Consider the following 16774-nt stretch of genomic DNA (forward strand, 5'->3'; position numbering starts at 1 on the left):
TCATTTAGGTCAACAATGAATAGAAGGGAACTTCCTTAACCGGATGAGGGTGGCTGCAAAAGGTCTTCTGCAAACATCATACTTACTGGGAACATGGAAATCAAGAACAAGGATGCCCTCCCTCATCACTACCTTTCTTTCTTTTTAAAAAGATTTCACTTATTTATTTTGGCGGGGGGGGGGGGGGGGAGGGAGGGAGGGAGGGAGGGAGGGGGGGAGAGAGAGAGAGAGAGAGAGAGAGAGAGAGAGAGAGAGAGAGAGAGAGAGAATATGCACGTGTGCTTGCACATATGAGCTGGGGTGGGGGGGGGTGGCAGAGGAAGAGGGAGAGAATCTCCAGCAGACTCCCTGCCGAGTATGGGACCCGACATGGAGCTCAATCCCACGACCCTGAGATCATGACCTGAGCCAAAATCAAGAGTCAGACACTCAACTGACTGAGCCCCCCAGGCACTCCTCTCCCATTACTACAGTTCTATTCCATGTCACACCAGAGGTCAGGTAAAGTAAGAAAAAGGAATAAAATAAGGGCTGAATAAAAAAGAAGCAAAACTGCCATTAATCTCAGATGATATGATTGTGTATTTAGGAAACCCAAAAGATGGTACAGATAAATTATTTAAATCAGTAACAGGAGTTTAGCAAGATTGCTGGACACAAGGTCAGTGTTAAAAAATCCAATTGTAGGGACACCTGGGTGGCTCAGTGGTTGAGCATCTACCTTTGGCTCAGGTCGTGATCCCAGAGTCCTGGGATCGAGTCCTGCGTCAGGCTCTCTGCATAGAGTCTGCTTCTCCCTCTGCTTCTGTCTCTGCCTCTCTGTGTCTCTTGTGAATAAATAAATGAAATCTTAAAAAAAAAAATCCAACTGTATTGGGGCGCCTGGGTGGCTCAGTCAATTGAGTGTCTAGCTCTTGATTTTGGCTCAGGTCATGATTTCAGGGTTTTGGGACTGAGACCCCTGTCAGGTTCTGTACTCAGGGGGCAGTCTGCTGGTGATTCTCTCTCCCTCTGTGCCTCCCTCCACTGACAAGCACACACTCTCTCTTTAAAAATAAATAAATAGGGATCCCTGGGTGGCGCAGCGGTTTGGCGCCTGCCTTTGGCCCAGGGCGCGATCTTGGAGACCCGGGATTGAATCCCACGTTGGGCTCCCGGTGCATGGAGCCTGCTTCTCCCTCTGCCTGTGTCTCTGCGCCTCTCTCTCTCTCTCTGTGACTATCATAAATAAATAAAAATTAAAAAAAAAAATTAAAAAAAAAATCTTAAAAAAAAATCAATTGTGATACTTAATACCAACAAACAGAAAATGTAGTAAAAAAGATACCTTTCAACAGCATTAAAAAAAACAAACAAACAAACAAGGTACCTAAAAATAAATTGGAAAAAAAGCACAATCTTTATGGAGAAAATGATAAAAGCTTATAGAAACCTATTACAGAGCATCTAAACAAAGGAAAACAGATACACGACGCTCATAGGTTGGAAGGCTCAATTTTGTCAAGATGCGTATTCTCCTCAACTGATTTAAAGAGTCAATACACATCCAATCAAATTCCAACATGTGTGTTTGTTTTGATGGAACTTGACTGACAGAATGTAGTATGTATATAAAACGCACAAAAGAACAATAGCAGCCAAGATGCTTTTGAAAAAACTCCCATCCTTCTAAAATCCAGAAAACAAAGCAGGAGGATTTGCTCTGTGACTTATCAAGACCATTTCCAAATAGTTAATATGTAAGTATAGAAGGCAAATTATAAAGAAGCCCCGTGAAGGGATTATCTTTATTGTCTTGACCTAGGGGAAGATGTCTTAAATAGTAAACAAACAGAACCAATCAATCAGAAAAGAAAAATGTTGATATGAATGAATACATTAAAAGTAAGAACATATGTTCATCAAAAAGATACCAAATACAAGAATATCTTCACAGCATCACTGGTCAAATCACTAAAAACTGGGAAGAGCCAAATGACTGCCTGCGGGAGCTGGAAGAGACAAACTAATTAATATATTCATGCCAAACTCCACAGACAACGTGTACGAACCCCCAAACATCAGCTGACGAAAGCCAGACATAGAGGTATACACTGCAGGACTTCAGTTGTATAAATAACTGGCTACAAATCATTAGCAAAAAGGCAGACAGTTCAATAGAAAAAAAAAATGGGCAAAACACTTGACAGTCATGTCACAAAAGGGGAAATCCAAAGGCCCATAATCAGTTTGTGGTTAAGGAAAATGCAAAGCACAATCACAATGAGATACCATTATTCAGAGAACTCAGAAAAACGAAATTGAGGGATGCCTGAGTGGCTCAGCGGTTGAGCATCTGCCTTTGGCTCAGGGCGTGATCTCAGGGTCCTGGGATCGAGTCCCACATCGGGCTCCCTGCGTGGAGCCTGCTTCTCCCTCTGCCTATGTCTCTGCCTCTCTCTCCGTGTCTCTCATGAATAAATAAATAAAACCTTAAAAAAAAAAAAAACGAAATTGAACTGGTGTTGGCAAGAATGTGGAGCAATGAAACTTGCACACGACTGGTGGAAATGTAAACTGGTAACATCACTCTGGAAAACAGGTTACCCAGAAAAGCTGGTGATGTGCAGACCCCACGACCCAGCAGTTCTGCAACCAGACATACTCTAGAAGCAATGGTTCTCAAAACTTTTTGGTCTTAGAACATTTTTTTTTTTTTTTTTTAAAGTGGGCTCCATGCCCAACGTGGGACTTAAAACTTATGACCCTGAGATCAGGAGTCACAGGGTCTACCAACTGAGCCAGTCAGGTGTCCCTGGATTCAATGAACTTTTAATACTTTGTTAAATTCAAATTCACTGATCACTTTGCACTTAAAACGGATTTTTTACTCAGGTGTGATTTCTTAAAATCATGCATTGGTCATTTGGAAAGTACTGGTTCACTGATCTTCCAAATGCTGACAAATTTTATTATACATGTAAAAAAAAGTGCACCACGCTGATGAACAAATCTCATCACAAAGTTTTGAGAAGCTCATAGCCGATACAAATTTTTCAAAATTCTAATTTTCTTGGAAGCCTAAGTTTTATCACTGGCAACAAATACGGTCAGTTGTTTCCCTTCAAGTGGTAGGCTCACTGTTTTTGGGGAATGTCTGCCCCAAGCCTGAGTCTGAATAACCACAGTTGTCTGTCAGTTATTCTTTCAAGTAAAAATAATGTTCTGTTAAAAAGGGGGCTAGTTTAAAACTCATGAATTAAATTGTGATTTAATTAAAATGCTTACCCTCAAGACAACCTTTATACTTTGCCATGTAGCAGCGCTTTTTGTACACTTTGCATTTTGTCACACAGATTAAAAACATCTAAAAGACGTACTCAAGGGTTAATTCATTAATAAAATTAATACTTGCTATTGCTTCATCAAGGGTATTAAGTGATACATGAGAGTTGTTTCTGTTTGTTTTCATGGTGAGTGCTTAGGAGTGAAAAACAGATGCTTCCTGATGGTCTGGGGCCTGGGCCCTGGATTATGTACTGGACTGTGCACTGGGCTGTGCACTGGTAGTTTTACCCACCGTGGCCTTCACACTATCAGCGCAGGTGTCAACACAGAGGAAAAGGACAAATTATGTCTCTGTGTTATTATGAAGACAGTTTTGATCTCACACACTTCTCACTCCTACCCCAGGGTCTGTGAATCTCATTCTGAAAACTGCTGTCCTAGAGAAACCCACATAGACTGAGATACACACGATGTTCATGGCGACATTGCCCCTAAAGCGCTGAAATTGCCCACTGCCAGAAGAATGAGCCAAGAAGTTACCTTGTGGCCATAAATACTACACAGCAAATGAAAGCAAATATAGCAGGACTCCATGAAACAAGTGGTGCTGCGAGTGTCACCTACCAAGTGACCTGCTGTTGGGAGGTACCGTTCTCATATCCATAGGAACAAACTGGTGAAGCATTCATCATGCCAGTACTTTTTTTTTTAGAGAGAGAGTCAGAGAGAGCAGGCGTGCACATGTGCATGCTCACGGGTAAGTAGGGGCAAGGGAGAGAGAGAATCTTAAACAGGCTCTATCCTCACCACAGAGCCAGTTGCAGGGCTTGATCTCATGACCCTAAGATCATGACCTGAGCCGAAATCAAGAGCTGGACACCTAATCGCCTGAGCCACCGAGGCTCTCCTATGCCAGTAATTCTGTAAATGTATTTGAGCTACAATTTTTCCCAAGGGATAAATAAATCATTCTCCAGAGTAGAAGCTATTACTGAAAAACAGTTTAGGAAGTTTTCATAGATTAATCTTGAACTGAGAAGTTCTGTTCCTTCTTCACCACTGGCATGTTTTCTTCGTGATTCTCTCAGCCACTCAGCTGCCATTGGACAGGGCACCCCTTTTTTAACTGCTGGCGCCTGTCCAGAATTTTGTCCTTGGCTCCCTTCTCTCCTTACTTCACCTGCTGTGGATGCCTGGGAGATCACTCCGCAGTGAGGACTGGCACCTCCAACCCTCACTGATGAGCTACCAATCTCTCTCCCCAGCTCACTAAGACCTCGGTCCCTACGCTCCACTGTCCAATGGACACCTCCTCTCAGACTTCCCGCACGCAGCTCTCGTTGTGCACATCCACAACCGAATCCATTACCTGCTTCCTAACCTGCTCTTCTCTCCTCACTGCCACTTCTCCCATCTGGTTCTTCCTCTCACTTAGCCCCAGGCTCAAGGGTCTTTCCTCTCCGTTCACATCTGAATGAGTCACTTATGCCGGTGGATGGAAACTGCCCTCAGGCCTCTCTCCTCGGACAGAGTTGTGAGGACAAAGGCTTAACTAGATGTCAGAGCTCCTCAGAGCTCCTCTGTATTTACTACACAGCAGGCAGGCAATGAAACATTTACTGAATGAATTGAAACAAAGGATTTTATAGAACTTCTAGCTTCCTTTAAGAGAGGTGAGTCAAAGAGTTCTCGTTGCTTTTTTGAAAAAATAGGGGTATCTGGCTGGCTCAGCTGGTAGAGCGTGTTGACTCTTGATTTTGGGGTTGTAGGTTCGAGCCCCACATTGGGTGCAGAGATTAAAAAAATCTTAAAAAATATAATAAAAAATAAAAATGACATTAAAGAAATAAAATAAGACATGTTCATGAGAGGGATTTCTGAAAACCCAAACATTAGGATAATACCTAATTTTACCATCAAGAGATGTATCTATTTCCAGCTTTTTCCTATGTGTATGCATGTACCTATACACATGAACTGAGATCAGTGTTTAAATTGTGTATATAATTGATATGCATTGAGATCCTTTAGTCTCTGTGCTTCATTTATTTCAATTTTCAGTCTTTTATACACTGTGTTTATATGATTTCGTCTGAGTTATTAATTAATAGGGAACTCAGGCCTGAGATGGCCACACAGTTCAGACCTGCCACAGAGTGAGGCACCTTAGTTTTGCATCCTGCTTGCTTTTTTTAATAATTATGTTTTGAAAACTATCCCCATCATTAAGTGTCCTTGAACTGCTGTTTCAATGGCTAAACGGCTATATAGCCATCCCTATTCGGGATTTACTAATAATTAGCCTACTGTTGGATACTTCTATTTTTCCCCCAGTGAAACCAGCTACAAATGGTAATGTCTCTGTATATAATTTTTGGCTGAATTCCTATTCCCTGAGGACAGATTCCTAAAAGGTAATCTCATCTCCCTGAGGTCTTTAAACACCAGTGTCACCTTCAGGAGGCCCTTCCTGGCCACAATACCTTAGAAAATGTGAACCTGCTCTCCTGACACTCCACATTCCCCTCTCCTGCTTTCTTTTTCTCCATAGCACTTCTCCTCCACACGCCACCATGGAGTATGTTATGCCAGTTGTCTGTCAACCCCATTGGAATACAGGACGGATTCTAGGACAGAGAATGCAGGTGACTTTGTTCATCCCCAGTACGCAGGGTAGCGTTTGGCTCCCCCCAGGACTCAGGAGTATGCTTTTCTTGAATGAATCCAGGCAACTGACATGTTATTACCCAATTGCTTTTCTGAAAACTCTAAAGCCTCCTCCAGCTAGGCAAAACGAAAGACTACCTGTTTCTCTCTACTCTCAACACTACTATCTTCACTTTGAAAATCTTCAACAATGTGATGGGAGAACAAAATGTTAACTTGGCTTTTTGTGATTAGTGAGATTTAATTTTTTTTTTAATTTTTATTTATTTATGATAGTCACAGAGAGAGAGAGAGAGAGAGAGAGAGAGAGAGAGAGGCAGAGGGAGAAGCAGGCTCCATGCACAGGGAGCCCGACGTGGGATTCGATCCCGGGTCTCCAGGATCGCGCCCTGGGCCAAAGGCAGGCGCCTAACCGCTGCACCACCCAGGGATCCCTAGTGAGATTTAATTTTTAAAAGTGATTATCAGTCACTTGAATCTCTTTTCACAATTTTGTTCATATTCCCAGACTAGTCCTCTTGGGAAGTTTTATTAATTTTTTTATTGATATGAAATCCATGTAACACAAAATTAGCTATTTAAAAATGTATCACTCAATGGCATTCCATACATTCATGGTGTTCTATAACAATCACCTCTCTCTGGGCCCAAACATTTCCATTACCCTGAAAGAAAACTCTCTCTACCCATTAAGCAGTCACTTTCGGGAGGTTTTGTGTTGATCTCTTTGATTAGAAGTAGTTCAAGAGAAATTAAAGATAAAAATCTTTTTTTAGATTGGTTGTAAATATTTCCCTTAGCTTACTGCTTAACTTAAAAATTTTAAAGTATTTATATACAAATTTTAAACTTATAATTAAGATTTTCAACAAGATTTTTAGCTCTTATCTTTATCAGATATTCACTTAAAAGTTCTGAGTTTATGGTTTTCTTTCATTTCTTTTTATTGTCATTTTATATTTAAGTTTTGAATTTATTTTTATAATTTATTTTATTTTTTTTTTATTTTTTTTTTTTTTTAATTTTTATTTATTTATGATAGTCACAGAGAGAGAGAGAGAGGCAGAGACACAGGCAGAGGGAGAAGCAGACTCCATGCACCGGGAGCCTGACGTGGGATTCGATCCCGGGTCTCCAGGATCGCGCCCTGGGCCAAAGGCAGGCGCTAAACCACTGCGCCACCCAGGGATCCCTATAATTTATTTTATTTTTTAAAAGATTTTACTTATTTATTTGAGAGAGAGTGGGTGCAAGTGCACAAGCAGTGGGGAGGGGTAGAGGGAGAAGCAGACTCCCCGCTGAGCAGGGAGTCTAATGTGGGGCTTGATCCCAGGACCTTGGGATCATGACCTGAGCTAAAGGCAGACGCTTAACCAACTGAGCCACCAAGGTGCTTTGTAATTTATTTTAGAATAAGATTACTGATCTTCTGACAGGATCACTTTAGAAAAGGTGATTATTTCTTATTTTATTTAAAACAATTAATAAAAAGATTTTATTTATTTATTTATTCATGAGAGACACACAACAGAGAGAGAGAGAGAGAGAGAGAGAGAGAGAGAGGCAGAGACACAGGCAGAGGGAGAAGCGGGCTCCATGCAGGGAGCCCGACATGGGACTCGATCCCCGGTCTCTAGGACCACGCCCTGGACTGAAGGGGACGCTAAACTGCTGAGCCACCCAGGCTGCTCTAAAACAAATTTTTAAAAGATTTTATTTTTAAGTAATCTCTACACCCAATGTGGGGTTTGAACCTACAGCCCTGAGAATGAGAGTCACATGCTCTACTGACTGAGCCAGCCAGGTGACCCTCTTATTTTATTTTTGTGCCAAAATATAATGTAAATGGACATTTTTTTTTTTTTTAAAGATTTTATCGGGGCAGCCTGGGTGGCTCAGCGGTTCAGCGCCACCCTCAGCCAGGGCGTGACCCTGGAGACTCGGGATGGAGTCCCACATGGGACTCCCTGCATGGAGCTTGCTTCTCCCTCTGCCTGTGTCTCTGCCTCTCTCTCTCTCTGTGTCTCTCATGAATAAAAAAAAAAAAAAAAAAAAAAAGACTTTTATCCATTTACTTGAGAGAGTGAGAGAGGGAAAGAGAGCACAGAGGGAGAGGGAGAAGCAGACTCCCTGCGGAGCAGAGAGCTCGATGCAGGGCTTGATCCCAGGGCCCTGAAATCATGACCCGAACCGAAGGCAGACCCTTAACTGACCATGGATCATTTTAACCATTTCCAAGCGCATAATTCTGTGATTAAGTACATTCACATTGTTGTAAAACTATCACTGTCATCCACCTCCTGAACCTTTTCATCTTCCCAAACAGAAAGTATCCCCATGAAACATGAACTCCCCATATTCTCCTCCCTCAGCCCTTGGCATCACCACCATCCTATTTTCTATCAAAAGATTATTTTTTGAGCAAAACAGTACCAAATAGGATGAAAACGAAACTTGTTTTTAAATTTTGTGCCTCTGAAGGGAGAAATTAAAAAATGAATTTCTCCTTCTCACTTGCTCTGTTCAATTTTGCTGTTTATTCATAAAGGCACAAGATACAACACGAGGGCAACCTCAAGATAGGGCGACTGTCACGTACCTGAATAGCATCTGCAGGCTTGTTTATGTGTTCTTTAAAGATCAAGATGGTGGGGGCATAGACATTGACATTGTACTGCCTTTTCATCTCCTCCGCCTCTCTCAAACCGGTGCGTACATACCCAAATGTCAAGTAATCTTTGTACGCAAAAGCAGTCAACTGTTAGGGTGTAATAGAGAGGAAGAAATTAAATTGATAGCAGGATCACAGAAACCAAGCGTGACCAGTTCACACCAGTGGTGATGAATGCCAGCGTGTATAGCCCCACTCGGGCTGCTAGACCTCTGCGCAATTCAAGGAATTCTATGATGTCCCATGCCCGAAAATTGTACCAATAAAGCTAAACACAGGGAATTTTATTTTTTCTCACACAGAGAGAAAACTATTCATTTTACTGAGATCTACGCTGGGTTGGAGGCATGGAGTATCTGAGGAATCACCTCAATTATGTAAGATGGCAGTGGCCACGCCAAAGGGTAATAAGCAGGACACTTTCCTCTCCCGTCTCATGTCACAGGGCTAACCAGATGGGTGCTGGAAGTGCTGCAGAGGATGTCACCCAGAGGATGGGTCTGGGAATCACGCAGTCACCAAGGGGGGAGGTCGTACAACCTCTCTGAGCTTCAAAAGTCTTGGTCTATAAAACAGGGATGATATTTCTATCACTGGGCTCTTCTAAAGATCAAATGTTATTATGTGTGTGGAAAGCACCAACCCAGTGTATGGTGGTTGAGGCAAATTTCTGGTCTTCAAACATTTCTTTGGATAAGCTCTTACCCACAAAGGACAAGCAAGCCACAAGTTCTCTCCACCAAAAAAAGAGCAAACATTCTCCCAGCACATAATACCTTGTAGAGCAGTGGTACAACGGGCATTTGGTCAAACAGAAGGACATGAGGTTTATTCTCTTGCTGCCAGCCAGAGAGGAATCGGATGTAATTTTTATTTGTAACCTTAAATTGAAGAGAGGATGTTAGTTTCAGTATTCAATTCTCAACAACTGTAGTATATGTAGTCAGGAGATAATTAAACAAAATCAAGTATGTGTAAAAGAGTATTTCGTAGAAAATAAAAAACGCCGATCACTAATTTTTTTGTCTTTGACTAAAATGGTTTAAAAGAACAGACTTATTGATTTCGTATTTTCATGTGTTCCCACTCTTACGGATCGAAATCACAGTCTTTTCTGGAACAATTACTTAACACATAAAAACAAGAGTGAACTTTTGAATTATAGACATGCTTCTTAACCTATTATACACTGTACTTCTTAGTCTATTAACCTGTGGAAGATAACACAGTGATTACTCTTTTAAAAAGGTCTTAAAAAAATAAGGGGGCCCACTTGGTCTATATATTACATAGTTTCATTTATTACCATCTGAATTGCTACTCTTGTGCTTCCCTGATTATGCTTTAAATAATCCTACTGAGAGAATATAAAAAACATTAATAAGGGGTGCCTGGGTGGCTCAGTTGATTAAGCGTCTGACTTCAGCTCAGGTCACAATCCTGGGCTTCTGGGATGGAGCCTCAAGTTGGGCTTCCTGTTCAGCAGGGAGTCTGCTCCTCCCTCTCCCCCCACTCATGCTCACTCTAAGTAAATAAATAAAACCCCAAAACATTAACAAATTAAAATTCTACTTAGAAATTTTTCATAGTTAAAAAAGGTTTATCTTTCCATTCTGCTTCCAGAATGATCTATATTAAACCTCAATCTGATCATTTCACTCTCTGCTCAGCCCCCTACATTGGCCTCAGCACCTGCAAGCCAAGACCCAAGTTCCTCTATCGGGTGGCCAGGCAGCGAGATTCCTACAAACCCCTCTAGTCCTGCCCTCTCCTGCTCACTAGCGACTACTTCACGCAGAGCAGGATGCTTCACGTCCCATCCTCATTCCCTACCTCTCACTTCACCTGGCAAACTCAGTGCATGGGCCGTTTCTGCCAGGAAGCCTTTCCCCACTCTCTCAGACAGCCTTTCAGCATATCAGATGGAAATAATCACCTGCTACGCTGGGAGCTCCTTGAAAAGCGTCCTCAACACTTACAGTGACTGGCATAGAACAGACATTTCATAAATGTTTGAGGACCCATCCAGAAACCTACGATCATTCTAGTAGCCTACCATACTCTCTCTAGCTCCACCAAATATTTCTTCTGTAGATAATGATCCCGGCGGCATAGTCTATGAACAGTGCACGTGGTAATAGGATGGAAATGCTGGTATGTTCACTCCCCTGGTATAGTTAAAGGAATGAATTATTTAAAGCACACACGAATCCTGTTCTAGTTCCTGTGACACTTAATCTAAGATACTGGAGAAAAAATGCCGCTTAAGTGTAAAAATCATAAACTAGTATGAACTCTTTGTGCCTGGTTTCTCTGGCATAATTTTTGTTTGTGAAATTTACTCATCTTTGCATTACTCTAAGTTCTGAAAATTCCAAAAATATTTGATTTCATGGAATCTTGTGTTTTCCACAGATGTGATCGTTAAAAATATAGCCAAATGTAACTTATTTTGAATCCTTTCATAAGACAGATACCTTCAAATGAACAAATTCATGAATCAGAAAGAAATCCTTCGTTCTACATCATGATCTAATTTTTTGTTTAGAAAATGAGAGCCACTGTCATTCCAGGCTCAGATCCCCACCACAGTGTAAATGGGGTCAGTGGTTACCAACAGGGACAGATTCTTAGTCTTTCTCCCTTGTTTTTCAGTCTCCTACTGAAAGTCTTAGTCTGAAGTTTTTCAGACTTCACTTAAATGACTTCAGTTGAGTTATTACTTAATTAACATAGGTCTTGCCCTGTTCAAAATGAAACTCAGGTCTGAGATGACCATAGAGTTCAGGGTGGCTGGGGGACCCAGGTACCTCACAGGCTACTTTTCCACCAGGTACTTACTTTCTCCACCAAGTTCCCTGGAAGGAGACTTTCTACAAACTGTCGTAGGTTCTCACGGACAACTGCATTATGGAAGAAGGAGATTTTTCCATTTATGATTCCCAGGATAGAGGGAGTGCTGTGCGCTCCCAGGTGATGGGCCAGGCGTCTCTCGTACCCAGCATGGACCACACCGATTCCTACACCTGAAAAGTATGGAAGACCTCCATGAAGCCTTTTCACCACCCCACGGTAGATAAGGAAATGCTGATAAGTGATCTTTTGGTGTGTAACTGAACTCCTGACCTAGGATATCTCTCCTAATAGATCGATTAGCACTTTTTCATTGCTGATACTCTAAACTGGTTCAGTTTTTCTGCAGAATAATCTGGCTATATTTAAGAGCTACAAATCTTTGTATCTTTTAGTCTCCATACTTTTAGTCTCAATACTTGAAAAGAAAAGAAAGCAATCTGCTACAGTGCTTCTACTCACAAGGAAAACAAACAAACAAACCTGGGAACAATTCCAGAGTTCAACAACTTGGCAATAGTTGGAAAAATAACTATGATTTATCGATAGAATTCAGTCTTCTCACTCTTTAGCCCAAGTCTCCCTTTTATATAAGTTATGTGTAGAGACAGATATTAGAAAGTACACATTCTTGAAAAGGAGACAGAAATTAAGTTAGAATCACTCAGATGTCAAAATCCCATATAATTCCTGTTGACGTGTTGGTATCTTCCTGTACCTCTTCTTACAAATGTGTGTGTGGACGCACACACCTACATATAAAACAAAACAGGGGATCCCTGGGTGGCGCAGCGGTTTAGTGCCTGCCTTTGGCCCAGGGCGCGATCCTGGAGACCTGGGATCGAATCCCACGTCGTGCTCCCGGTGCATGGAGCCTGCTTCTCCCTCTGCCTGTGTCTCTGCCTCTCTCTCTCTCTCTCTGTGACTATCATAAAAAAGAAAAACAAAACAAAACAACACAGGAGCATCTGATACCCATTTCACTTAATACTTGAATAGTTTTCCTTGTTCCTTCCTTTGACCAGTATATCTAGAGAGCCGGTTCCTCTGCTAAACACTGGAGGAACATGAAATGTTCACAGCCAGCAAGGACTCGTCTTCTTTTGGATGCCCAATAGATTTCCCAACTTAACATTTCCCAAACCCAATTCCTGCTCTCCTCCCCCAGGTCCATCCCACGCAGGCCTTCCCTGGTCACCAACGGGGCCCCTTCCTTCCTGTTACTTGGACGGAAGACTCGAGTCATCTTCCACCTCTCGCCTCTCACACCCCACGTCCAATCTGTTGGCAAGTCCTGTTGGCTTCATTTTCAAAAGACGCCAGGAATCTGTTTGTCTCCACTTTCTTTAGACTCTCCTCTGAGTCACCATCTCTCTTCCCCTGGTTGTGCAATACCCGCCTAACGTTACTGTCTCTCCTGGTCTCCCTGCGGCCGGTTCTCAACATACTAGCCTCACTGTCTCCTCTAACACAGAAACATGGATCACGGCCCTCCTCTGCCCAAATCCTGCAAAGACTTCCCATGTCACTCAAAATAAGAGCCAATCTTCACAACGGCCAACCAGGCTTTTGTGATTTGGTCCCTGGTCCCCTTCTGACCTTTCCTGTCCTCCTCTTCATTCACCTTGCCCCAGCACCCAGCATTCTCCTCTTCCTTAAACACATTAGCATGTTCCTGCTTCAGGGCCTTGGCACTGGCTGTCCCTTCTGCCCGGAGTGGATAACTCCCTGACATCTGTGAAGCTGAGTTCCTCCTTTGCCAATTCCAAGTCCTTCTCACTGAGACCCACTTGGCTACCATGTTTGAAACCATACTCCCCACACTTGGCATCCTCCTCAACCTATTCACTTTCCCATCTTTCTTCCAGAGCACTTCCCATCTTCTAACTTATTTCCTTTTTTCTGGTGATTAGCTTTCACTATTACATGGGGTATTTTGATGGGCATCCTTATAGATCTTTGTGTACACATCTTTGTGCACTTGCGTGATTTCCTAATTAAATTCCAAAAATGCAATTGCTGGGTAAACGGCAGGATCACAGGCTTAATACTTTAAAACTGCTAAATAGACAAAACAAATCTATTTGCAGGCTATCTTACTATGTCCCTTAGAGTATCTCAAGGGCAGGTAAGGAAGACATCACCCCCTCATTTTACAAACAGCAAGCTTCAGAGAGATTACGTGATCCCAGTTCGCGGAGCTGTAGAACAAGATTTCAAACTGGATGCTCCAGAGCCAGGTCTAGCACATTACCTCACACTACAGGCATGACAAACAACTACGGGATAATGTCGACAAATGGAAGTGCATGTAAACATTTTGTGAGAAGAACAAGAATATAGCAGGCATATACACTGAGACGTTTGGTTTCATTTAAGGTCAGAGGGACATCACCTAGCAGGGGTGGGGGTGGGGTGTCAAGTGGCTATACAGCAAAGACCCAAGGGTGGAAGGGCCATGTTTTAAACATTTTTAAAGTTGAGGCAGCATGGCTAGAGCTTTATAGAATTATCACTCTTCACACTCCCCAACATCCTGAGTGGTCAGTGCCGATACCTCCATGTTACCAGTGCCTGGACAGGATGAGGACAGCTGACCTGGCATCACAGGTAGCATGCAGTAGAACCAGGATTTGAACCCAGGCCTACCTGAGTGTGAAGCCTGGCTCCTCCCTGGCTTCGAAGAATGACCTCTTCCACCTTTGGTTCTGAATACTAGAGGGATCAATTTCTTAAGAGGCTGACTCACCCCAAAGGATCTTACATAGACCAGATGCCAATTTACTATCTAATCCCAGGAAGGACACCTTTTTAGTAACTCTGCCATTCAAGGTGCCCTCTGCTAGGTTTCAGGACACATGTGGATCAGAATTAGTCATCAGAAAGGTGGCTTGTGGGCCTGGAGTTGGGATGAGGGATGCAGTCCTGGAGACCAAAGGGAAACGGACTTTGCTTCTGGGCTTGTTGTTCACTCTACTATTCCTCCAGATACCCCTGAAGCTCCCTGTAACACCCCGTGTGGGCTGCGTCCTCAGAAAGGCCCACCCTGCCCAATTTTAGCCTGTAACTGTGCCTTGGCATTCTCTGGCACCTGCCTGGCTTTACCAAGCTAAGGTGCCCTTTGATGGACTCTATTTTATTTAGTGGTGTGTACTTACTAGAACATAAGCTCTATGATTGCAGGGAGTTTTGCTTATTTTGTTTACTGCTGCATCCCTAGTATCTAGAACAGTTCCTGACATGTAGTAGGCACTTGGTTTTTAAAAAACAAACCAATGATTTAAAAATTGGTATTAGGGCAGCCCCGGTGGTGCAGCGGTTTAGTGCTGCCTGCAGCCCAGGGCGTGATCCTGGAGACCCTGGATCGAGTCCCATATCAGGCTCCCTGCATGGAGCCTGCTTCTCCCTCTGTCTGTGTCTCTGCCTCCCTCTCTCTCTATGTGTGTCTCTATGAATAAATAAATAAAGTCTTAAAAAAATTGGTATTAAAAATCAGTCAGATCCAGATTCAAGCCCAGCTCTGCTCCCTGGTAGCTGTGTAACTTCAGGCAAGTCATTTCACCTCGCTGTCTGTTTCCTCATTTTTAAGATGGAGACAAGTTGTTCTGTTGAGACTAAAGACATAAGGTGAAACAGAACCTAGGGCAGCCCCGGTTGCCCAGCGGTTTAGCACTGCCTTCGGCCCAGGGTGTAATCCTGGAGATCCAGGATCGAGTCCCGCATTGCGCTCCCTGCGTGGAGCCTGCTTCTCCCTCTGCCTATGTCTCTGTCGCTCCACAACCCGTCCCCCCCGCCATCATGAATAAATAAATAAAATCTTAAAAAAAAAAGAAAGTTACAACAGAATCTAACCTTGAGCCTGGAATACAATAGGTGCCTAATTAATTACAACTGTTATTACGAAGTATTATTTCATGATGAAGCCTGAGCCCGAGATGTCTCTGTGGGTGGGAATTTCACCTTGAGGAGCTGGTCTTCTCCTATGGAGCAGGATATACACAGCAAACCCTCGCCCTCTCTATGTCGTCCTTTCCCCACCTTTCTTGCCCTCCCATCAATACAGCTTCCTTCTCAGAACAGAATACAGTGGTTAGGTTTCATTTCTTTTACTTAAATTACCACGAGTCCTTACCTACATCACCTTCATTAAATGTTAAGTATTTCCAAATCTATAAAGGCCATTTTCTTGGATCACTTCTATAAAGGACTTTGTTACTATCATAATCCCACTTCTAAATTCTGGAGGACTTTTACCTCTCTTCTATAGGTTAACTAGTATACAGATTAGAATAAAGAATGATAAATATTTGGTTTTTCAATTGGTATTATTTTTCCTCCTGAGAAGATATTTAATAAGAATTCAGATCTAGGGATGCCTGGGTGGCTCAGCAGTTGAGCATCTGCCTTCAGCTAAGGGTGTGATCCTGGAGTTCTGGGATCAAGTCCTACATTAGGCTCCCTGCATGGAGTCTGCTTTTCCCTCTGCCTGTGTCTTTGCGTCTTTCTCTCACTCTGTGTCTCTCATGAATAAATAAATAAAATCTTAAAAAAAAAAAAAAGAATTCAGATCTAGAGACACTTGAGTGGCTCAGCAGATTAAGCATTTGCCTTCGGCTCAGGTCATGATCCCAGCATCCTGGGATAGCACTCTGCATTGGGTTCTGTGCTCAGCATGGAGTCTGCTTGTCCCTCTCCCTCAGCCCCTCCCCCAAGTTTATGCTCTCTCTCTCTCTCAAATAAATAAAATTTTTCTTTACTAAAGATTTTATTTATTTATTCATGAGACACAGAGAGCAGCAGAGACACAGGCAGAGGGAGAAGCAGGCTGCCCGTGGGGAGCCTGATGCAGGACTTGATCCCAGGATCCCAGCATCACGACCCGAGCTGAAGGCAGATGCTCAACCACTGAGCCACCCAGGCATCCCTAAATAAAATTAAAAAAAAAAAAGGGGCGGGGGGAAGAATTCAGATCTAACCCATCTCCCTTCCCTCCCAAACTGGAAGGAAGAGTAAGAAAAGCTGGCAGCACTGTTATCTCACAGAAACTTAGGCTGGGAAATGACCAGTGATGGGTGGTGACTTGGGGTCTCTGAGTCAGAGAACACAGGCTCCATTGTCTCCTCTTCTGCCTTCGAATTTTCTACACTTCAAAGTCCAGGGTCCATAAAGCAAGCTCAGTTAGCACAATAGCGAATAAAACTATCCATGTGTTTGTATCTTGATTCAGCACAGCTAGGCTACAGGACGGTCAATATACCCGAAGTCCAAATAAACATTTGGATTTAAAAGAAAGGCAAAGCAGATGTGACCTCTTTC

The 16774-nt window shown here is 42.8% G+C and overlaps 1 protein-coding gene across 4 annotated transcripts in view; it reads right to left on the reverse strand.

Moving 5' to 3' along the window:
• The window catches only part of DNAJC16 (DnaJ heat shock protein family (Hsp40) member C16), a 41462-nt gene that overhangs the window by 11704 nt on the left and 12984 nt on the right, over positions 1-16774 (reverse strand). For all 4 annotated transcript variants that reach the window (XM_025447164.3, XM_025447165.3, XM_049106956.1 and 1 more), the window contains 3 exons: positions 11447-11631; positions 9382-9486; positions 8534-8692 (listed from right to left, as the gene is read on the reverse strand). In XM_025447164.3, the coding sequence (XP_025302949.1) occupies positions 8534-8692; positions 9382-9486; positions 11447-11631 (449 nt within the window). The remainder of the gene's footprint in view (positions 1-8533; positions 8693-9381; positions 9487-11446; positions 11632-16774) is intronic.

Source organism: Canis lupus, chromosome 2, assembly GCF_003254725.2.
Source record: "Canis lupus dingo isolate Sandy chromosome 2, ASM325472v2, whole genome shotgun sequence".
Classification (NCBI taxonomy): Eukaryota; Metazoa; Chordata; class Mammalia; order Carnivora; family Canidae; genus Canis; species Canis lupus.